This window comes from Ovis aries, chromosome 2, assembly GCF_016772045.2.
Source record: "Ovis aries strain OAR_USU_Benz2616 breed Rambouillet chromosome 2, ARS-UI_Ramb_v3.0, whole genome shotgun sequence".
Taxonomy (NCBI): Eukaryota; Metazoa; Chordata; class Mammalia; order Artiodactyla; family Bovidae; genus Ovis; species Ovis aries.
Window position 1 is genome coordinate 68,676,296 of NC_056055.1, and position 24,621 is coordinate 68,700,916.

Here is a 24,621-nt window from a genome sequence, read left to right on the forward strand (position 1 = left end):
TATTGCTATTTTAAAAAATGCTTCTGGTTGCTATTGGATATTCGGGATGTCATTTATCGCCCAGGAACTGAGAGAGAGTAGCACTGAAACATATGCATTACCTTATGTACAGTAGATAGCTAGTGAGCTCAACTTGGTGCTCTGTGATGGACTAGAGGGTTGGGGTGGCGGAGTGGGAGGGAGGTTCCAGAGGGAGTGGACATGTAGCTGCTTCATGTCATAAGGCAGAAACCTACATAACATTGTAAAACAATTATCCTCCAATTAAGAATAAATTTAAAAAATTTATTATAATTTTTTAATTAAACGTGGCCCTATTCGTTGGATACTTGTGAGCTGCAGACCATTCGTCAGAGTTTGTGTACCTACTACAAGAGCAGGAATTAAAGTTCTCAGGATGACTTGCACTGTCAGTCTTTGCATCCATGACTATAATTAAGATACTGTGATAGTTCACATTTGAATTTTTAGATTAATTTTCCTTGGAGTATAGGTGCTTCACGATGTTGCATTAGTTTTTGCTATATAGCAAAGTGAATCAGCTGTATGTATACTTGATACTTCCCTTTAACTCTTCAGTCCCTATGTTGTGAAATAGACAGACGTTATTTCTTAATGTGTCATTACTAAGCTTTTCAATTCTTAGAACTTTAGCAAGGTCTAGCTGGACATGTCTATTTAGAACCTATAAATTCAGCCCCAAATCTCTATCATCTGTTTAAGGAAACTGAACCAAGAAAGCCACTGTATTACAGCATTAATGGTTTACAGCTTTAGGTGAAAATTTCTGACTCAGATCGCAAGTCTGAAACTTACATGTTTACTGGTAAAGCCCTCAGCAGGAGAAATATTCTGATTGTGTACTTAGAGCCAGCTAAAAAAAAAAAAAAAAAGTCAACAATAGGTATAAGATTTTGCAATGCCATCTGGTGGATGTTACTAAGCCTTATCTATGTTCACATTTCCTTCCTTCCTCTTTTGGTCTCTTTGTCTTAAATGTTTGGTTGTCTGAAAGGAGAAAAATCTTTGCTGTAAATGCTGACTTTGAAGCATGGGGGTTGGATAATAAACTCTTATAGAAGTTGATGTATTATTCTGTGATTAGAAATAAAGCAAATGCAGCTTGTCTTGCATGGTAGATAGTAGTCTTCCCTTCCCTTGGTTAACTGCTGATTAATTCACTGCTGATTTCATGGGAATTCACTACTGATTTCTTTTACAATGTGATTAATAATAGGAGGATGCTGTGGAAATACGTCCGGTACCAGAATGTCCCAAGGAACATCTGGGAAACAGAATATTGGTCAAGTTGCTGACCCTGAAGTAAGTATCAGCAAACACTACCTACTCGATTGAGATCTGTCTTGCCTTTCAGATACAGACTGTCTTTCTCATCAGAGCTTGAATCGGGGAGGACCCCAACACACTTTTAACAGTGGGCCGCTGTGAAGTAGTAGAAAGACCAGAGTTCAGAATCAGGTAGCCCCAGATTCTATTCCTGCCACGCCTTTGACACTCATTCTACTATGAAAAGGAAGATGAACACTAAGGTTAGATGTCTAGGTAATTAATTGAGCGAAATGTCCTGCATTAAGAAAAATAGCAGTAAAAGCCAGTGGTGTGCTGGAGTCCACTCTAACTCATGAGAGCTCAGTGTATGCTTCTCTTCCCAACTCTTTATTCAGTGAAGTCACATTGGTAGTTTGAAATTACCCATGGTAGAATGGTAGAAATATTTACAATATTGAAATCAGAAAATGCTACAAGTTAGAGCCTTTTTATTTTTAGAGATTTATATGCATTTCCCAACAGACCACTATTAAAACACAATGAAAAACTCAGTTACAGTGCCAGAGGACATCAGAGTATAGTGGGACTGTACCAAACTATCCTACGGGGGCGCTCACTGCTAGCTTGGGCCAACTCTTGCCATCCAAATGAACTGACCCATTTTGATCAGTTGTCTGGTTTTTTTTTTAAAGAGAAACTAGAAAGCCAGATTTTTCTGCATGATTTCCTGACTTCTTAAATATTTTCTCATTTCCTTCTTTAGTAACACACATTTCAAAGAGAACATGTCTGAAATCTAGATTCATCTCATGGGTCACGTTTGCTTGGAAGCAATTCTTTTTTAGCTTTTTAATTGTGTTTAAAAGCCACACATCTTCTACATGTGTATTAATTTTGTACTTGTGTATTAAATATTACATGTATTACAAAACAAGCATAAGTGAAACATTTTGAAGGATGAACTCAATCAATTAAAATAAATTATTTTCTTCCTGAATTCCAGTGGATTGTCTTGCCTAACCCTGGAGTGCTTGCATGCCTCTCTTTCCTCTTTACAGACAATTGCTTTAGAGAATTAGTTCTTCCACTTTTTCAAATGACAGGCACTTTCGAAATTATTGAGTTGTAACTGCTCTCAGTTCAGTTCAGTTCAGTTCTGTTGCTCCGTTGTATCTGACTCTTTGCGACCCCATGGATTACAGCACTCCAGGCTTCCCTATCCATTGCCAACTCCTTGAGCTTTCCCAAACTCATGTCCATAGAGTCAGTGTTGCCATCCAACCATCTCATCTTGTCATCCCCTTCTCCTCCTTCCTTCAATCTGTCCCAGCATTATGGTCTTTTCAGATAAGTCAGTTCTTCGCATCAGGTGGCCAAAGTATTAGAGTTTCAGCTTCAGCATTAATTCTTCCAATGAATATTCAGGAATGATTTCCTTTAGGATGGACCGGTTGGATCTCCTTGCAGTCCAAGGGACTCTCAAGAGTCTTTTTCAACACCACAGTTCAAAAGCATGAATTCTCTGGCACTCAGCTTTCTTTATAGTCCAACTCTCACATCTGTACATGACTACTGGAAAAACCATAGCTTTGACTAGACAACCGTTGTTGACAAAGTAATGTCTTTGCTTTTTAATATGCTGTCTAGGTTGGACATAGCTTTTCTTTCAAGGAGCAAGCGTCTTTTAATTTCATGGCTGCAGTCACCATCTGCAGTGATTTTGGAGTCCAAAAATATAAAGTCTCTTACTGTTTCCATTGTTTCCCCATCTGACATGAAATGATGGGACCAGATGCCATGATCTTAATTTTCTGAATGTTGAGTTTTAAGCCAACTTTTTCACTCTCTTCTTTCATTTTCATCTAGAGGCTCTTTAGTTCTTCTCTTTCTGCCATAAGTGTGGTGTCATCTGCATATCTGAGGTTATTGATATTTTTCCCAGCAGTCTTGATTCCAGCTTATGCTTCCTCCAGCCCAGCATTTCTCCTGATGTACTCTGCATATAAGTTAAATAAGCAGGGTGACAATATACAGCTTTGACGTACTCCTTTTCCTGTTTGGAACCAGTCTGTTGTTCCATGTCCATTTTTAACTGTTGCTTCTTGACCTGCATACAGATTTCTTAGGAGACAGGTCAGATGGTCTGGTATTCCCATCTCTTGAAGAATTTTCCACTGTTTGTTGTGATCCACACAGTCAAAGGCTTTGGCATAGTCAATAAAGCAGAAGTAGATGTTTTCCTGGAACTCTCTTGCTTTTTCCATGATGCTCTACCTAGGCAAAACCAGGTAGGCATAAAAATTTTTCATAGCCTATTAAGAAAGTCATCCATCTGTTGAAGTCAATTCATGAACCTCTTAGGCAGCACCTGGTTTGCCATTAGGGCACTTGGATTTTGGATTCAAGACTGTATTTCAGCCCTGGGGGCTTCTCTGGAATTTTGAGTTCTTATAAATAAAATAGTTAGACCAGGTCATCCCAAAGTTCCTACGTACTGTAAATTTCCAATTCTAGTGTGGAGCCTCCCCAATTCCTCTCCTCAGTACACCAGCCAGCATGACTGCTTATACAGTTGTGGGGCTCCCTTTGTGTTGTAGCACTCTCCTCAAGTCAGTGCTACCAGCTGGTGGGGGAGTTAGGACTTTTTGTCTTGTACAGAGATGAGCAGCCAATAACCCAGCTTTGTGTTGAGCAATGGGTACATAAGGGCAAACGCTGGTCCCTGGGATCTGACCCAGCTGGGGGAAACTCTTAGCCCTTCAGCCTGAGGACTAAGTGGAAGTGGCTCTTCCATCCCCCTCTGCATTCATCATTCAGGAAATCCACCCTATTGTCTGAGGCTCTCACCCACTCCCACAGGAAGTGCATCAGGCCACTGTTGGCTGCAGTAACTCTGCTTTTTGGGATTGGAGGAATTCTACGTTCTGATGCTTGACACTCAGCCTCCTAGACATTTTCTATAAGTAAATGGCAGCTCTTCTCACAGATGGGAAGACATGGCCACTAAGACTATTGTTAAAAAAATAATCATGTCACTTGGATTTCACCTGACGAAATTTGTGAAGTGTAGTTTCTAATGATTTTTTCCCCAAACTGCCAAAGCAGAAATTAAAGAGAACTCTGGTGTTTGCTCAGTCTTTGACCTGCTCCAGTGTCTTAAATCGTATTCATACCAACATATACCTGCAAGAGGGGAGATGTAGCTTTCACTACTTTAAATAAACTGGACAAAAGAAAGCAAGTTCTTATAGGTGAACCTGAAATGTTTAAATATGAATAGTAAAAATTATGTTAATGATAATGATAAATTTTATTTGAAGTAAAAAAATATTAAATGATAATGTTAAATTTTATTCGTGGTAAAATACAGATAACATAAAATTTGCTGTCATATCCGTTTTTCACTAGTATTTCAGTGGCAGTAAATACATTCACATTGTTGTACAGGTATTGCCACCATCTATCTCCATAACTCTTGTCACTTACCCAAACTGGAATTTTATACCCACTAAACAATAACTCCCATTTCTATCTTCCACCATTCCCTTATGGAAATGGAATTATACAGTGTTTGTCCTTTAGTGACAAATCTCACTTACAGTTTCTTCAGCGTTTGTCCATATGGTAGGATGTGTCAGAATTTCCTTTCTTTTTAAGACTGAATAATGTTCTGTTGTATGCATATACCATATTCTATTAATTCACTCGTCTTTGATGGACACCTGAGTTTGCTTCCACCTTTTGGCTACTGTGAATAACGATGGTTCCTTGACATTGTTTATAAAGTACGTTTACACATACTGTCTTTCACAGTCCTTACAACAATCCTAGGAAATGGAAAGAGTAAGTATCTTTTCCTCATTTTACAAATAAGTGGAACTGGGGAAAGTCAGTAACCCAATGAAGATTCCAGAATTAGCCAGACTGGGAGAGGGAACAGAGCCCAGGTCTCTCTGACTCAGTGTCTGTGACTCTTCCATCATGCCCACTGTCTCATTTCCAAAGGTGTCTTTTGACCAACTCTTGTCTGGTTACCTCTGTCCACATATTCTTTGAAAAATTCTCTTTTTAGACAAAGCTATGATAAATCCATTCTCTCACGTACAGTTGAAAACAGAATTTGACCTAATTTGCATGACTTCTGCAGTGGTGGTGGTCCAGGGCCTGATTACTAGGGCTCTTAGCTGGCAGTGTCATAGGTTGTTAGTGAAGTTGCTCAGTCGTATCTGACTCTTTGTGACCCCATGGACTGTAGCCCACCAGACTCTTCCATCCATAGGATTTTCTAGGCAAGAGTACTGGAGTGGGTTGCCATTTCCTTCTCTAGGGGATCTTCCCGACCCAGGGATCAAACCCGGGTTTCCTGCATTGCAGGCAGACGCTTTACCGTCTGAGCCACCAGGGAAGCCTGGTATGTTACCTGAAACATTTAGAAAGTGCTTGTCTGTTCCACGCACATCCTATAGCAAGCAGGGTTGTGCTTGGGGTTGCCTTCTCTTGTCTTCAGCCCACCATTTCGGGGGAAATTGGCCATTAGGGCCAGTATGAGAGCTGCTCTTTCTAGCTCTCGTTGGATCCTCACACCTCAGTGTTGATCAGCTGTGTTCACTTCCCTCCCTCCACCTCAGTTCAGAAGCCCCCCTGGCAATGGAAGGACCAGACATTCATACACATCATAACCTTCTTTCCTTCTGGGGGTCCCACTAGAAGTCTAAAGAAAAGCAACTGAACTTTTCTTTTTGTACAAGCTGAAAGCCATAGCCACTGAATAATAAGAGCTACCTATTCTGGCAGTAAAATGTAAACTGTAAACAAGCCCTTTAGCTAAGACAGACTCAACCCTCTGAAAACCCAGCAGCCACAACAGTAAGAAGTGCCATGTGGGATCAGCTGGAGGATCTAGTCCACATGCTCTCTGTTGCAGGGCCACCAGCAAGCACGTTCATGATCTCAAATGATTAGGGATTTTCTATGAACCTCTCATATTGCTCTATTAATATTCTCATATGATTCTCATATGCGCGGAGCTACCCAAATACTTCTGGAAACTACTTACATTTTTAACCAGGTTATGTATCTTGGCATTTTCAGAAACTTCAAAATTATCAAAGTTAAATCCATATAGACTTTTCTCTCTTTCTCTGACAGGTTTGAGATAGAAATTGAGCCTCTGTTTGCCAGTATTGCCCTCTATGATGTTAAAGAAAGGAAAAAGGTAAGTAAACAAAAATAACTCAGCCCTGAGGGCATCATATATTGTTCATGGAATCTTTGGGTTCATTTCTTTAAATATCATTTCTGTGTAGTAAAAACACATTACATTTGAAAGCAAATGACCTTTGATATGTCCAGTTCTATTGCCTTTGTAGTTTTTAAAGACATGACCTGGGAATGTTTGTCATTTATGTTCTTTGAAGAATCTTGAAGGAAAAGTTGATAGCCTGGCTGAGACAGAGAACTGATACAGTGACATGTGGGGTTACCCATAAAACAAAGCAATTTAAACATGGCTGTAACAAGCTCAATGCATATAATGTTTCCTGAGTTTCGGAGTTTTTGCATTTTATTGTGAATGGAAGGCATCTTGTGCAGTAAAAGTCTAAATTTGCCATTGGGTAGAGTCCTCACTAAGTATAACATGCTTTTAATTGAAAAGACTTTTCCATGAGTGTTTTAATGTTTAGTCATTTTGTAACTCCTAAAGGACAGAAATAGCAAAACCAGGGGAGACACTTCTGCCCCCTTGCTCAAATACTATAACCACTCGGTATTTAAGAAGTTTGTTGTGTATTTTTTTAAATAAATATTAATAATTATGAAGATTTGTATTAGTGAGGATAGGTTAACTGCTAAAACAGGAGACCCCACCACGAACACACACACATATTCAGTGGTTTAAAACTGTAGTTCTTAAAATGGCACAGGCATCAGAATCCCTTGGAGAGCTTGTTAAAACAGTTGCTGAGCCCAATGCCAGAGTTTCTGATGCAGTAAGTCTGGTGGGGGGCCTGAGAACTTGCATTTCTAACAGGTCCCCAGCTGATGCTGAAGCTGTTGGTCAGGGGGCCACATATGGAGAACTTGTGGCTTAAGGAAGGAGAACTTTCTATTGTTTGTTTCTTAACAATCCAGGGATTTTCCTAGTGCTCCAGTAGTTAAGAATCCGCCTTGCAGTACAGGGGACTCAGGTTTGATTCCTGGTTGGGGAACTAAGGTCTCACTTGTCCCAGAGCAACCAAGCCCGCCCCTTTGCATCATGAGGGAAGATCTCGCTTGATGCAACAAAGATCCAGCATACTGCAAATAAGACCCATAGCTGCCAAAGAAATAACTAACAGCCCAGGGTAGGGGCAGGGGCGCAGGGTCAACAGGGGTTTGCTCCGCTCAGTCATTCAGGACCCCAAGCTGGCATCTTTGGTATGTGTTCTCCTAAATCATTCCTGTCACTGCCACTGCAGCTCCCAGAAAAGGGGAAAAGATAGCAGAGGGTGGAGGTGGGTAGAGTTGGAGCCTGGAAGTTTGACCCATCATTGCTCCTGCTCACAGTTCATTGGAGAGAATCTAGTTACCGGCTTCCCAGGTAGCGCAGTGGTAAAGAATCCACCTTCTAGTGCAGGAGATACAAGAGATGTGGGTTTGATCCCTCGGTCAAGAAGATCCCCTGGAGTAGGAAATGACAACCTGCTCCAGTATTCTTGCCTGGAAAATCTCATGGACAGAGGAACCTGATGGGTTACAGTCCATGGGGTCACAAAGAGTCAGACACAAGTGAGTGCATGCACACACACACCACACACACACACACACACACACACACACACACACACACACGCTTACTCCTAACTGCAAGGGAGCTGGTAAATGCAGTCTCTGCCTGGGAGCCTCTTCTTGGCTGTAAATCTGTTGGTGGTAAAGGGAGAACCAACTCTGCAAGGGTCCTTAAGTAACACTGTGCTATCTGGACTACTCATCCAACACGAGCGCTCCATCCATGGAGCTCTCATCATGTCACACTCTTGCTCAAAATCTTTAACAGATCCTCACTACCTGAAACATTGAAAACAAACTCTTCACCTTCCACACCTGGCTTTCTTCAGTATGGCTCTCATCTGCTTTCTTTCCCTCGAGAGCCTAGGCGGAGTTAAGCTGGATTTCTCAGTATTAACTAAAGTCACTGCAGATTTTCCAGCTGCTGAGACATCTGTGCTGTGCTCTCTCCCTGGTACCTGTCACCCTGCAGCTCTGCCTGGTGGAATCTTCTTCCAGGGTCTGTCCATCTCACTCACCTCCCCCTTGGAAAGCATTCCCCATCTGCCCCACTGGATATGACCTCTCACCCTCAGGAACTTGCACAACGCTTTTTCCTCTGAGTGTGATCACTGTAGTTAGTACATATTTGCCTTCTCCCTCCTTCTTGATTGTAAGCTAATTGGGAGCCCAAGTAATGCCCTGTTTTTCCTCAGTGCAATACCTGGCACATCAATGTATTCAGGAGATATTGATGGGATAATAAAAATTTTAATGTTTCAAAGAACATCTCTCAAATGACTCAAAAATACCTAGAGACTGTGACAAAATATGTATCAGGTTTTCTAGCAAGCACTGATCATAAACCATGTCTATGATTACACTTACTTCTCTTGTGAAATTTGGTGGGGCTTTTTCACTCTTTTTTTTTTTTTAAACATGTTTGTAAGTGTTAGTTGCTCAGTCGTGCCCAACTCTTTGCGACCCCATGGACTGCAGCCCACCAGGCTCCTGTGTCCGTGAGATTTTCCAGGTAAGGATACTGGAGTGGGTTGCCATTTCCTTCTCCAGGGGATCTTCCCAACCCAGGGATTAAACCTGGGTTTGATCCTGCACTGCAGGCAGATTCTTTACCGACTGAGCTACAAGGGAAGCCCTTAACATGTTTAGACCATGAGAACAACTGTAATTCATTTTTTCATTTTGCCGCTCATTTACAGATCTCAGAAAATTTTCACTGTGACCTGAACTCTGACCAGTTTAAAGGATTTCTCCGTGCTCACACGCCGTCTGTTGCCGCATCCAGTCAGGCAAGATCTGCGGTGTTCTCGGTCACCTACCCATCCTCGGACATCTACCTAGTAGCCAAGGTGGTTCGATACAGTCTGATTTGCACATTCTGATGTTCTCATTGTTGCATTAGTCCCAGTGCCTGTTTAGGGTGAAAGAGGTGTCAGAAAGTACTACATGTCCTCTGTGAGATTCACTTTGTTTCTCTCTCAACTGTCCTCCTTTTCCTTTTCAAGCAAATTGTGTTGGATACTAGAATGACTCCAAGTTTTGAAGTTATTCAGTCCTAGGTTTCAGTCCTGACTTTGCAACTTAGCACCTATATGACTTTGGGCAATTACCTAACCTTTCTGAGACTTAGTTTCCTCATCTGTTAAGTGGGGATAATAACACCTCCCTCAACGAGTAGATGTGACTATGGAATAAAGCCTGGTATGGATGAGCACCGTTCCTCCTAACAAGGAAAGCCCCCTCAGCTATCCAGTTCTGGGAGGCTGCTGTGGAGAAAATCTTGGATAGAGTCTCCTAATGTTGTTCATGATTTTCTAAAGACCCAGAGTTAAATGTCTGCAAATATCTAGGCTCTGACAGTTTGAGATGTGGGTTTTAGTTTCCAAGCTTCACTGTTCCTTTTTTTTATCACCATTGTAGGCAGTTCTGAGTGGAAGGACCTTTCTTTCTAGGTTGTACTCTACCAATGTAAGAAAACCAGAGACTTTGTCTACACTCCCGCATTGGAGGCAGACGCTTTAACCTCTGAGCCACCAGGGAAGCCCCCAAAATGGCTGGTTAGAAGTTAATAGCAAACATTGAGTATTTTACCTGCCTTGAGCCAAATAATTAGTCTGATTGACTCTTTACCCTCAAATTAAAAAAAGTTCAGATGTTTTGATTTCATGTACACCTAGCATTCTAGGTTTGGGACATTTTCTAGTTAGCATACTGTTTTGTGTACATAATCTCATTGATTCCTCCTTGATCCCATGGGAGTAGCATACAGATTCCAAAAAGTTCAGGTAATATGGAAGTCACTTAAGTGACAGATGTATTTCCCTTCTTGTTCCCTTTATACCATTTTGCAAAGATTCTGAAGGTCATTATAGTTTGAAGGGAACTTGTGTAAGTTTTTGGAAAGTACAATTAAAATTCTGTTGCTAAAAAAACACATATGTTGTTATTAAACTTAGTATGTATACTTTTCATTGCAGTATTACTTAGATATACAGGAAAATTAGCTTAAAGTGCATTCTAGCAGCCTTTCAACTTGGAGTTAATTTGTAAATTCTCTCCAGCCTGAGAAATCAAAAAGCCAACACTAGTTCTATAGATCCAAATTTTACTTCCAACTCCACTTCTCAGTGGATGACTTTATTTTGGCTAACCCATGATAGGTAGTAAGCTAAGTATCAGTGGTTACCTGTGAGTTACTATTACTTACTGAATGAATTCCAAAATTTTCCAATGCATAAATGTATTCATTTGGCAATGATATGCATTCTCTAAATTGTCTGGGTAGAGTTAAGAAATTTAAATCTGTCCAGTAAGAGTCCCTGGTTTTCTTCTGATTTGTTTTTCTTTACAGTAAACCACAGCTGTTGCTTCTTTCCCTCTAAATAGGCCTGAGTGTAGCCTCTTTACCTCCAGTAAATCCCCAGGCAATTTTGATATGCCCCAAAGCCGATCCGCCATGGTTATGCGGACTCTTGCATCTCTTTTACGCATCAATCGTGAAGGACCATATAGTAACCTGGCACATCAGCATGCAGCTTTGACTCACAAAGTACCTGGAGTTAGCCTTGCCCAAGGGAATAGTGTCTGCTGGTCTGGTCAAATGTGAATTCTCCTGCTTCCAAATTCTGGAGACCCCTCTCTTCTGCCACACTATACATGTGAAGTCATAGCATTCCAATTTTTTGCTTCAGTGTCCTAGTTAAAAGATTCTTTATCTCTGTTCACAGTTCATTTTAAAGACCATATTTTAATTCCTTGACCTCATGGAAAAATTTCTTCTTTCTTTCTAATTTTCTTGATAAGCTCCTGACCATGAACTTGAGGAGAATAGGGCTCAGGTCTATCACGTTCACCACCTTGTCTCCCTAACAGTTACCCTATAGAAGGGACTCAGCAAATATTTATTTGAATGATAGGTGAATGATCACTGACTAATAGGAACACAGGTCAGTCTTTACCTCATGTTAAATGTCCATAGTCTCAGCCTGGCATATCTCTCAGGAGGATCAGCCTTGTCTTCAGGCTATGGCAATGGAAAGGGGATTTTATGTTCTTCTTTGAGAAGAGAGACTTCCCGCTTCCTGTCTTCCTGATACAGATGTTCACTAGCCGGCCCCATGCCACTTCCTTTGAAACTCCACAAAACACCCCTCCATCAGCAGGGTATTTCTGGTTTAAATACTTTGTACCTAACTGACAATGCCTGTTAAGAATGTGTGGCTTTTAGTATATATTGACCTAAATTTCTTCTTCAAGGATTGTCTCAACTAAAGATACAGACAAATGGGACTAAATCCACTTGTTTTTTACTTCCACGTCTAAGTTAAATTTTTTTGAGCAGAGAGTTAGGCAATTTTAAATTTCTGCTTTTTTTTCTTTCTTTTTTTAATGTAAATTTATTTATTTAAATTGGAGGCTAATTGCTTTACAATATTGGTTTTGCCATACATTGACATGAATCCGCCACAGGTGTACATGTGTTCCCCATCCTGAACCCCCCTCCCACCTCCCTCCCCATCTTAAGGTAGTTGAAAGAAAATGCTTGATGGTAGTAGCATCCATTCATGTTACCAGCCAGTTAGCAAAGTGAAAAGCTGCGCCGTCCTCCTGCTTTCGAGTTCCTCTCCAAGTCTGTTAAATCCAGAGACACAGCCATAATAGGAAATACAAAGGAAGTGATTACAGATAATTTATTCTGTTCATTTATTCATTTTGTGGAAGGTTTTAGTCCCCAACCTGTCTTTTATAGAGGTCATATCTCTTTTTTACATTGTAAGTAATAATAAAGAAAACGAGCTATTCACTTCCTACATATGTCTTGTGGGGTTTGTATTATAAAATAACTTTTATTGCATTTTTTATTGTAGGCATAATACTTGTTTATTGTTTAAAAACAGAGGATACACATAAGCAATAGGAAGAAAATATAGTACATAATCCTACCATACAAAGATAACTACTGTTAACATTTGCTGTGTATCTACTCTCATCCCTTTTATATGCTTTTATGATTTTGTTTTTTATAAAACTGTATAATACTCTTCATACTAATTTTTAAAATAAAAAACATATATTGTGGACATCTTTTGATGTCATTAGATACTGTCATAAAGCACTATTTTGATGGTTGCATTGATTCTATTATATGGATTAATTCATGTCCTTTGTTTTAATATCATTTTTGTTGGTAGATTGAAAAAGTCCTTCAGCAGGGAGAGATTGGAGACTGTGCAGAACCCTACATGGTTATCAAAGAAAGTGATGGTGGAAAGGTATGCTATTTTGACTTGCTAATTGGTAACATTTAAGAATAAGCAGATATCTTTCAAAAGTCTTCCACAAAATAGTTAATGGAGTTTAGTCCATAATGTATCCCTATATGAAGCACTAATCAATTATATTAAAACAAAATAAGGAAGGGAAAATGATCAATGGTGATAACTTTTTAAAGAAAGAAATTATTAAACTCAACAAAGTCAACGTGTGATGATGTACACACCAATGTCTAATAACAGAACTCGACCAGGGCAAAGACACTTCCTGTTGCTTTGGTTCTGTGGCTCCAACTCGGCTGGTTGAGAGGGCCACAAACACCCCGAAACTGTACACTGCCAGAACTCTCAGCCTCATTATAGCATGGGCCATTGCCCTTTCTGGTATTTAAAAATTATCCAAGTCTGCCATACCTCAGAAATTTATTAGTACAACATAGGTACTGAGCCTATGAAAAGGACATCTCTTCTCAGGACCCATTTCCAAAAGTTTCTGATACAATTTTTAAAACATGGCCTTTTGGGAAATATCTCTTGCCTGACAGCATCCCTGCTCAGACAGTAAAGAATCCATCTGCAATGTAGGAGACCTAGATTCAATCCCTGGGTCGGGAAGATCCCCTGGGAAAGGGAATGGCTGCCCAATCCAGTGTTCTTGCCTGGAGAATCCCATGAACAGAAGAGCCTGGCAGGTTATAGTTCATGGCATTGCAAAGAGTTGGTCATGACTGAGTGACTAACAATTTCACTTTGTTTTCACTTTCAATAGTATCCTACTGCAGACTCATAAGTAAGATTCAAATTAAGACTTATTGAACTCAAGATACTTTTTTTAAATCTGAAACTAGAATGAATACCTTAAAGGTGTTGTCAACCTAGTAAGGAAGTTGTAAGAAACCCTTATAGATGTCTCTGGAATCTTCCAAGGCATCTTTGGAAAACGAGGCTGTCTTAAGGGCTTGAGAGGTGATGTACAGAACTTTTCATCCCCTAATTCCCTTATATGAATCCAATGTAGCTAACCCCCGAAAAGAGGTACTTATTGATTAGCTGGTATAACAAGCCCAAGACTTTGGGGAGTTTTTTGTTTGTTTAGCTGAAGATGTATTTAATAGTTAATGCAGCCTTTCTTTACCTTTCTCTAAATTCCCCCTTTTCTATTATGTGTTTCCTTATCGGTTGCACTTCTGGCCTCAGCTGTGTCACTTTTCTGCCTGTTCACTCGTTTTAATCAGTAGAATGGGGATTTTGGAGATGGCTGTCAGGTCCATGGCAGAGGCAGTTGACCTGACGCTTGTGTCTTATTGTCTGTTTCTGCTGTCTGTTTCCATTTTCCGCTAGAGTAAAGAAAAGATTGAAAAACTGAAACTTCAAGCGGAATCATTCTGCCAACGTTTGGGGAAATACCGGATGCCCTTTGCTTGGGCTCCCATAAGCTTAGCAAGTTTCTTCAATGTCTCTACCCTGGACAGGGAGGTAACTGATGTGGAGTCCACGGTTGGTAAGCTTTTTAACTGTGTGTGAAGGGAAGGGCTCCCCAGTGAACCAGCCCTGAGGTCAGCTGATTGGTGGGAGTAGGGGTGCAGTAAGGTGGGCGAGTGGGGAGAGAGAAGCAGGTGAATAGGATGAAACACAATTGGAACTGGAATACAAATGCTTAATTGGGCAGTGATCCCCAAGACAATTGTCATAACTTTGTGGAGTTGAAATATAGTAAGATTTTTGGTTGGAATTTTCTGTACAGTTAGATGCTTTAAAAAGTTAATTTACTTCTTAAAAGCAAATCCTTGAAAATAACAAGAAAATATAATAATATAGTCTATAGTGTGTTAAACAAAGGTACTATAGTTGGCTCCTAAATACACAAAGAGCCAGGGCTTCTAAAAGTAAAACTCTGTTTTTTCAGTAAAATTTTAGTTCCTTAAAGTTTGTTTTGCCAAGAGCAATGAAAAAAGTGGATGCCAAAATAATATTTAGTTACTGTTCTGATTCATTTAGCACATTTCTCTTTCATTACCTAACCCTTCATCTGAATTATGAGCTTCCTCAACAGTTTGGGTTTGGAACTATTGAAAAGGGTTACAGAGTTCTCAAGCATATCTCCCCTCACCTATGGCAGAGTTCCTGTTTTTAAAAATGTCTTTGTATCTAGCAAATATTTATGTCTCCACTCACATTTCTTGGGACATTTCTCATGCATCCCTTAGTGCTGCCACTTCCAAAATGTTGCCTTTAGCAGAGGAGTGGAGGAAAAGGTATTGTATTGCTGCTCTCCTGGAGTTGTTGATGCATAAGTACAAGTCAAACTCCTGGGTTATTTCAAAAACAAGCTCCATTTTCATCCATCCTGATCTTCACACCACAATATATGTAGGTTTTTTTTTTTTTTTTAATGCCACTTTCTATGTAGACCCAGGTAGCCTTATTCAAAAGAGTTCTTCATAGAAAAGGACACCTTTCATCTAGATAGTTAAGGCACAGAGCTTACTGAATCCTCAGTCATTTCTAAGCGAGGAGAAATTAACCTGACTACAGAGACTGATTCTTAAGAAGCAACCAGAGATGCCGTGTGTTATCCTGAGCAGCATGTTTAGGGGGCTCAGTGGTAGCAGGAAGCTCTAATTCAGCATCATGACAAGAATTAAGGGTAAGAGAATGTGCAAAGACAGGATTGGACCATTAGAGTTCTAGGCACTTTGACCATTCGCAACAGAACCCCTGAGTTTTGGAGTGTAAAAGCAACAAGATCTTCACCCAATCTCCAAAGTGGGTAAAAAATACTCAAGCAGACCGTTAGAGAGTTCACATTTGGGTGTGACTCCATTCTAATTGCCGTTGGGCAGGTCGGCCTAGGCAGAAACTCAGTTCTGCGGCCAGGCCCACACTGTGGGAGCAGAAGAAAGCTCAGATCCAGAATGCTAGGCTTACGAGGTGTGTTTGAGTCACAATCCCACATGCCTTCAGGGGCATTGGAGTACACACCTCTCCCAATGGAATGTAAATATACTAATAAAACAGAACTAAAGACTGTTGACTAAATAAAGCTCATTATTTAGCCAGATTCTGTTCTGGCTGCAGTTCTGGACTGCAGCTACCCTGATCTCCACCTGGGAGGGCATTGCTTTAGCTCCTGGGCTCTCACTATGACCAGAGGAAGATTAGGGGCTGCACAGAGGAGGTGGGGGTGGGTAGGGTCTGAGAACCAGGACAAGGGGAGGGAAACCGTTACTCAAAGCAAGAATGGCCCTGTTCAGTGTTGTCATTCAGTGAGTGTCAACACACCTTAGATATGGTAAAGTTATTAACTGTTATGTATTCAAACAGGAAGGCAAACTTTTGAATGACAAGTGTTTTCCTTAAAGGGAAAGGCTCTGCGGGTGAGCGGAGAACTTTGTCCCAATCTCGAAGACTTTCTGAAAGAGCCTTCTCCTTGGAGGAAAATGGGGTTGGATCCAACTTCAGGACTTTAACCATTAACAGCTTTTTCAAGCAGGTATCTCTTCATGTTACAGTGTGTCTGGAATGGTCTCCCCATAATGGCATGAGGGCAGGAGCCCAAAGCAATAGTATATATAGTGACTAGGAGGGCGAGTTAGTCATCCTCACTAATTATCTGCAAGACAGGGCTGATGGCACTTGCTTCTTGTGGCTGTTGGGGGTTGAGAGGACGAGAGGTGTAAAGTGCTTCCCAGAGTGCCTGGGATATAGCAAGTGTGAAGTGAATGTTAGCTCTTTTAATTAAGAGAAAGACTGGTTCCCATTAATACAGACCATCCGATTTGAACTGTGATGGTCAGTTCATTTATTAGGCTATGAAAACCGTCTGACTGAAATACCCATTTCCCTTTTGGTTCAGGGTTTCTTGGCCTGGAAGTTATCCATCTCACCCCTTTTCCAAGTGCAGGCTTTCTCCACGTGCCTACTTCCTCACTGAGTATGGCCATTATAGATGATATTCTGTGGTAGCTCAGAAACTTTTGAGACTACTTAAAGAATGAAGAACTTCCTAGTGTCGTCAAATTCATAGAGACAGAAAGTGTAATCACAGAAAGTAGAATGAGGGTGACGAGGGGCTACAGGAAAGGGGAAATGGGGAGTTGTTTAATGGGGATAGAGTTTCAGTTTTGCAAACTCCAAGTATTCTGGAGATTGTTTGCACTCAAAAATGGTAAATTTTACGTGATATGTATCTTAGTACCCAAAACACAACTTAACTTATACTTAGTTTGACTCTGTTTTGGAAAATGTTCCGAAGCTCAAGCAGTTCTCATGGGACATGTCAAGGGGTTGTGTAAACAAGGGGTTATGGTAACTGAAATGCAGAAGAAATACTGAGGTTTCTGTATGCCATGCCTCATGATAGAGCTCACAGGGAACTGAAAGGATCTCTATTGGGGGAATATTCACAATTGTGTTGCCTTGGGAGGCAAGGTACTTGACATAACTAAGTCAGAGTTTTCTCATCTGTACTTAGGAATAGGACACACCTACCTACGTACCTTCCTTACTGGGCTGCTGTAAGGATCGGAACTTGCTCACATATATCCCTTGGCAGCATGCCTGTCCCATGCAGGCACATGGAGGGTAGTGTTTATGCTTAGCTTTCTTAGCCAAAACGAATGTGAAAAATATGAGGATATTTGATATATGAAAAACATGAGGAAACAGATAGAAAGATGCTCTCTCCATCTTCAGATCTTTGAAGAAAGATACAGACTTCGTATGTTTTGTTCCAGGGAGTGAACAAGTATCAGTGGGTTGAGTTATATGGGGGGGGGGGGGAGCTTTTGGCCTAGATCCTCAGTGGTCCTCAGAAATGCAGTAGAAGACCGGTCCCCAGGAGGACCGAAGAGCCAGAGTGAGTTGGGAGTGGTAGAGAAATCATATTTGACAAGAGGATGACTAATGGTTTCAGAGTTGCCTCATATCTATGAAAGACACGTTAGAGAACTTGGTCCCAACTGCAGGAGTCCGTGATGCATCTACACTAAGCCTGACTTCTCTCTTGGCAGGAGGGAGATCGCCTCAGTGATGAAGACTTATTCAAGTTTTTAGCTGACTACAAAAGATCTTCATCCCTACAGAGAAGAGTCAAGTCAATTCCAGGTGTGACTGGCTGTCTTTATCCTCTCTGATGCCAAAGCTATTTAGGACTAGGCACTTCATTCATGTAATGCTGCAGTTTTTTTTTTTGTCAAGGGAAATATAGGATTTTGCATTAGGAGTTAAGGTCTAGTTCTGGGGGCAAATCTGTTAATGCTTTCTATTTTATTAAAGGGTTGTTTCCGTAAATAAACCTCATGCTTTATATTTGATTGCTCACTCAGAAAATCAGATAATTGTGTGAACAGAGAAGCCTCTTTTATCATATTGTATGGAACTCTTAGCGTAAGAAAACGGTGAGATGCTTTGGTGGAAGGTGAGGGTGTACCCTCCTTACTCTCAGCCTGGCAGACCCTGAGGCACTTCTGCAGCTCCCTGGGGGTACCAGGGAACCCTCTGTGAAAATCACCAATTTTTAGTGCTTGTGATGAAGAGAAATTACTGAATTATGCACTTATGGTGTGCTGGTTCTAGAAGGGACTTTAAAGATCCTCTAATGTTCTTACTCATTTTTACAATTTCTTACTTTTTTAAGTTCTAGAAACCAAATCTCAAAAATCATCATGACATGCTTTTTCTCAAACTATAGGAAATTATCTGAGCATTCTAAAATTCTCATACTTGTAAAACTTACCTTGATTTTCATAAAAGAAATACAGTATAGCAGTCTTTCTTGATCCTTTGTATATGACATCTTCACTAAGACAGGCCTCTTTTCTTCCCAAATTTAGGCTTGCTCAGACTGGAGATAGCTCTGGCTCCAGAGACCATCAGTTGCTGTCTGACTCCTGAAATGCTGCCAGTGAGGCCCTTTCCTGAAAACCGGGGACGCCCACACAAAGAGATACTGGAGTTTCCAATCCGCGAAGTATATGTCCCTCATACTGTGTACAGGTAAGAAATTAAGGCTCTTGGAAATCCATTGAACTAAAATTTTGAGTCTTGTTTGGTAATACTTTCATCATTCTTTGATCTATTTTCCTACTTGCTAAGTTTTGGGGAAATGAAATATGATGCTTACAAAATTATAGATAATGGCTGGATCACTTTCTAAAGATGATTTATCAAAGGTTTTTTTTTTTACCACAAGAAAATGTTACTTCAGTTATAATTGAAATATAGAATTATAGTGGACATACCTGGTAGGCTGCAGTCCATTAAGTCGCGAAGAGTCGGACACAACTGAGCGACTTCTCTTTCACTTTTCACTTTCCTGCATTGGAGAAGGAAATGGCAACCCACTCCAGTGTTCTTGCCTGGAGAATCCCAGGGACGGGGGAGCCTGGTGGGCTGCCATCTATGGGGTCGCACAGAGTCGGACACGACTGAAGCGACTTAGCAGCAGCAGCAGCATTCCTTCCAGAAACAAAAAAAAATCCTCCTAAGTCATTACCTTGGTTTTCCTATGGGCAGAAGGACATATTGGGGAAAGGGCAATGACTAAAAGCGTTCAGGTTATCTGAAAGACAGGTTTTTAGCTCAAGATCTGCTCTGTCAATAGAATTTAGAGGAATGATAGACATGTTCTATATGGTAGCCACTAGCCACACGTGGCCATTTCAGCATTTGAAATGTACCCACTGCAGTGTAGGAACTAAAATTATCGTTTTATTTAACTTTAATTAATTTGAATTCAAATTCAAGTAGCTACATGTGGCTTGTGGCTACCATATTGGATAGCATGGAGCTAAGGCAGTAAAGGTCCAAAAGGTTAGGTTGCTTCAGTTTCTCGGAGGTCCTTCACATGGGGGCTCAGAGGGGGCTTGTCAGCATCCATCTGCCAAAAGTATTGCTGCTCATATACTTTTATTTTGAGAAGATTTTTTTAATGAGAAGAATATCATAATAAGTACATTTTCTCCACTAGAAATGACATTTCATAGTTTTGTGTATTTTTGTTTTGTCATTCTTTTAAACTACTATAGAGTGTTCCTTTTTGTAAAGTGGCCATATTTTTATCTATTTCCTATTTTCGTACTGATGTTTTTTTCAGTGTTGGGCTCTTGTAAACACTGTGCAGTGAGAATTTTTGTCTTTGTGTCTCTGTGCACATATATGAAAACTTCCCTAAGCAATGTGGCTAGACGTGAAATTGTTGGAGCACAGTAATATATAGTTTCAGTTTTATTTACACGCTTGTTTCCAAAGCTGTGTCACGAACAGTGTGGAGATTCCTTAAAAAACTGGAAATAGATCTGCCGTATGACCCAGCAATCCCACTGCTGGGCATACACACCGAGGAAACCAGAATTGAAAGAGACACGTGTACCCCAATGTTCATCGCAGCACTGTTTACAATAGTCAGGACATGGAAGCAACCTAGATGTCCATCAGCAGACAAATGGATAAGAAAGCTGTGGTACATATACACAATGGAGTATTACTCAGCCATTAAAAAGAATGCATTTGAATCAGTTGTAATGCGGTGGATGAAACTGGAACCGATTATACAGAGTGAAATAAGCCAGAAAGAAAATCACCAATACAGTATACTAACACATATATATGGAATTTAGAAAGAAGGCAATGATGACCCTGTATGTGAGACAGCAAAAGAGACACAGATGTATAGAACAGTCTTTTGGACTCTGTGGGAGAGGGAGAGAGTGGGATGATTTGGGAGAATGGCATTGAAACACGTATACTATCATGTAAGAAACAAATCGCCAGTCTAGGTTCGATACAAGATGCTTGGGGCTGGTGCATTGGGATGACCCAGAGAGATGATATGGGGAGGGAGGTGGGAGGGGGGTTCAGGATTGGGAACTCATGTACACCCGTGGCGGATTCATGTCAATGTATGGCAAAACCAATACAGTATTGTAAAGTAAAAAATAAAAATAAAAACAAAGCTGTGTCAGTTAGCAGTCATGCCCGCAGTGTAAGAGAGTTCTGATCCCCAAGTCTCCCTCCTAGATAGATAAGCGTTCCTGGGATGTAGTAGTTTCTGGTCTCCATTCCCTAGAGGGAGATGAGGATGTCTGCTTATGGATGCTGAGTGTATCTTTTCAGAAACCTATCCTATAACTGGAAAACAGAATGCTCCTGGCATAGGAATAAACTTGCACCAAATGAATTCTATAGTTATTCAACTTCCCCTCAGCATTTAATCACCCATGGGAGACATTTACAACTCTCTGTACTCCTTGCTGCAAACATTATCCTTAATTACATCACAGCAGGACTCAGAATGCATTAGTGCACCTACTGATTCAGAAATGTAGGAGTGCCGAGGAGGACAAGTCTGAACGGATTACTATGCACCCAGCTTGGCATCATGAGAAACAGGCCCACAAGTGCAAAGTGAATATTCTTTAGCTATTCTGTGCACTGTGGAAATGCCAAAGCCGCCCCATTAAACACTAGGGTCTCTGTTCAGGAGTGATAGAACACAATACTTCTCTTTAGCTTTGGTCTTCTTTTGGCTCCCACACCACCATATTTTATATCTTGTGTAAGGAAGGAGAATTTATGGTAAACTTGGCTCAGAATCTTACTATGTGAAAATGTTAAAGCACTGAGAGCGCATCTTGTCTGAATTTCTCATGCTGCTGTTAAATTTTTAGTGTGTCTTTAGTCTACATATGCTTTGTAGTGGTTTTGATTAGGTTGGTCTTGACAGTAACCCCATCCTAGAATAATTCTTCTATCACCACTCCCATTTCGCAAAACAGAAATGAGAGACTCAAGTCAGATCTGAACCCAAGTCAAACGGGGAAGCTGACTCAGTTTACCCTTGGTGATCTCATCTTCTCATTTTTGTTGAAACTGTAACCTCATGACTTTTCTGTCCCCTCCTCTTTAAGTCAAAGTCTCCTTTCAGACAAAGGTCTCTAAACCTCTTTATGATGTCAGTAGCAGGTGGTGGTCAATCAGTCGCTAAGTCGTGTCTGACTCTGTGACCCCGTGGACTGCAGCACATCAGGCTTCCTTGTCTTTTGCTATCTCCCTGAGTTTGCTCAAATTCATATCCATTGTGTTGGTGATGCTGTCTAACCATCTCATCCTCTGCCGGCCTCTTCTACTTTTGCCTTCATCTTCCCCAGCATCAGGGTCTTTTCCAGTGAGTCAGCTCTTTGCATCAGGTGGCCAAAGTAATGGAACTTCAGCTTCAGCATCAGTCCATTCAGTGAATATTCAGGGTTGATTTCCTTTAGGATTGACTGGTTTGATCTTGCTGTCCAAGGGACTCTCAAGAGCCTTCTCCAGCACCATAATTCAAAAACATCAATTCTTTGAAACTTGGCCTTCTTTATAGTCCAACTCTCACATCCATACATGACTACTGGAAAAACCATAGCTTTGACTATATGGACCTTTGTCGGCAAAGTGATGTCTCTGCTTTTAAATATGTCTAGGTTTGTCATAGCTTTTTTTCCAAGGAGCAAGCGTTGTTTAATTTCACGGCTGCAGTCACCATCCACTGTAATTCTGGAGCCCACGAAAACAAAATCTGTCACTGCTTCCAGTTTTTCCTCTTCTATTTGCCATGAAGTGATGGGACGGGATGCCATGATCTTAGTTTTCTGAATGTTGAGTTTTAAGCCAATTTTTTTCGCTCTCCTCTTTCACCTTCATCAAGAGGCCCTTTAGTTCCTCCTCGCTTTCTGCCGTTAGGATGGTATCATCTGCATATATGAGGTTGTTGACATTTCTCCTGGCAGTCTTGATTCCAGCTTGTGCTTCATCCACCTGGCATTTTACATGAGGTATATAAGTTAAATAAGCAAGGTGACAATATACAGCCTTGTCATACTCCCTTCCCGATTTTGAAGCAGTCAGTTGTTCAATGTAAGGTTCTGTATAAGGTTCCATGTAAGGTTCTAACTGTTGCTTCCTGACCTGCATACAGGTTTCTTAGGAGACAGGTAAAGTGGTCTGGTATTCTTCTCTCTTTAAGAATTTTCCAAAATTATTTCAGTAGGGATGGCAATATCCTGTGTTTCTGGATGTTATCTAAGAGTATGGTAGGTAGGGTAGCTCTTCCTATTGATCTTGTTGTTTCCATGTCTATAATTCTAGTTGTTTTTGGTATCCCTTTAAGGAAATCAAGTAAATGAAAATTAAAATTTACCAAGCAGATCAACTTGGGAATAATTCTTTGTTTGATAGTGGATTCACCTCATAAATTTGGAATACGGCTTCACATAGAAATTTGGTCTACCTGACACTGGCGGAGAATATATGTATTGGACCAAGCAAGGAATGACAAGGTGGCAAAGCCAGGATTCAGCTTTCCAATTTGTGTTCCTTTTGCATGAACTTCAGAGCTCCCTTGAGTGGGAGGGAGCTATTACATGGATGCACGGCAGGTGTCTGGCCTTAAGTGTGAGTTGTGGCTAGAGTCAGATTTTACGAGATTCTCAGGTGGTTAGGGTTTCTGCTTAATATCATATGAATAGAACTCAGAAGTTCTTTGCCTCTCTTAAAGGAGTAGCCTCAAATAAAATTGGTCTGGGATAGACTGAGCTGCCTTCCTGCCCTCAGTCTCCCTGTCCTCCGACCTCTTTAAGTGCCTCTTTTAACAGCCCTGCCCCTCCAGGTACCCTCAATCAGGGTCACAGTGTTGCCCACTATGGGCACCATTCACACTGTATTCTCTGTGGCTGCTGCCCTGCCCTCCCTCCCTTATGCAGATTGTTTTGAGAAATAATCTATTGACAGACCAGTTATAAAAGAACTGGGCCCGGCTGTGAAAGCATCCCCATGAACCAAGGACGGTTGATCACGCATAAAACAAACACTTGCTCTGAGGAAGAGATGAACTTCTAGAGCCAAAAGTACCCATTCCAGGAATGGCCAACATCTTAGGGGCTGGGGCTTCCACAGTGCCATGGGCAGCCTCTGTGGGTCAGACAAGCCTGTCCCGAAGCAGACCCTCACCAGAGCTTTTTCAAAAATCACAAAAAGGACAGTCATTCTGAAAGCAGAGCAGAACAGCTGGAAAAATTAGGTTGATAAACAGATTATCCAACTCTGAGTTTGGCATTCTTTTCTCCATGCCAAGATTAAGAAAATACTGGTTGTTAGGCCAAGAACATGTCTGAACCAACTCCTGACTTATTTTCCATGTGGCCCAGCAGCTGGTAACGGGAGACGCCAGCTGCCTGCTGATGGGGCAGGATGAAAACCCTGTGGGCTGAGGCCAAGGCCCCGCGAGGGCTTTAAGGGAGTTTTACCCTCTGGCTGTTACAGGGGTTTGTGGGGAGATCACAGGCGCTGAGGTTGTAATGAGCTTGTTAAGTTCCTTGCCATCCCTGTAACTGGTGATTATCTTAGAGAAATCCACATAAAGTGTGTTTTCATCTCTCATCCCAGCCCCCAAGAGCCTCTGAGGTCTTTTTATCCAATTATCAGACTCACTGTGGAGGACTGTGCTTGCTGAGAACAAGCATATCCGTTAGAACATGATTTCTTTGATGGATAATTAGCTGTTTTCAGGCCGCCTCCTTTTTAGCTGAGTATTCTCGGACTACAAGTCTGCATTCTCAAAGCTCGCCTGCTCTCTGGTCTTACAGGGAGGTGCCTCCTGAATCACAGTGGCATTCTGAGGAATGCTCCCAGGCTCGCATCCTACGGGGCAAAACAGAACGGCATAGGATAAATGTGCAAACTGGTCTTGAATGACGAACTAGAGTTAAAATTTAGTGAATAGCATTTCTAAGGAAAGGAAGCAATGAGAAGTAAT

The 24,621-nt window shown here is 41.1% G+C and overlaps 1 protein-coding gene across 10 annotated transcripts in view; it reads left to right on the forward strand.

The window, feature by feature from the left end:
- Positions 1–24,621, forward strand: part of DOCK8 (dedicator of cytokinesis 8) — a 266,032-nt gene that overhangs the window by 133,345 nt on the left and 108,066 nt on the right. For all 10 annotated transcript variants that reach the window (XM_060410909.1, XM_060410910.1, XM_042243384.2 and 7 more), the window contains 8 exons: positions 1,238–1,323; positions 6,439–6,505; positions 9,258–9,407; positions 12,750–12,830; positions 14,172–14,331; positions 16,193–16,323; positions 17,843–17,936; positions 18,665–18,827. In XM_060410909.1, coding sequence (XP_060266892.1) covers positions 1,238–1,323; positions 6,439–6,505; positions 9,258–9,407; positions 12,750–12,830; positions 14,172–14,331; positions 16,193–16,323; positions 17,843–17,936; positions 18,665–18,827 — 932 coding nt within the window. The remainder of the gene's footprint in view (positions 1–1,237; positions 1,324–6,438; positions 6,506–9,257; positions 9,408–12,749; positions 12,831–14,171; positions 14,332–16,192; positions 16,324–17,842; positions 17,937–18,664; positions 18,828–24,621) is intronic.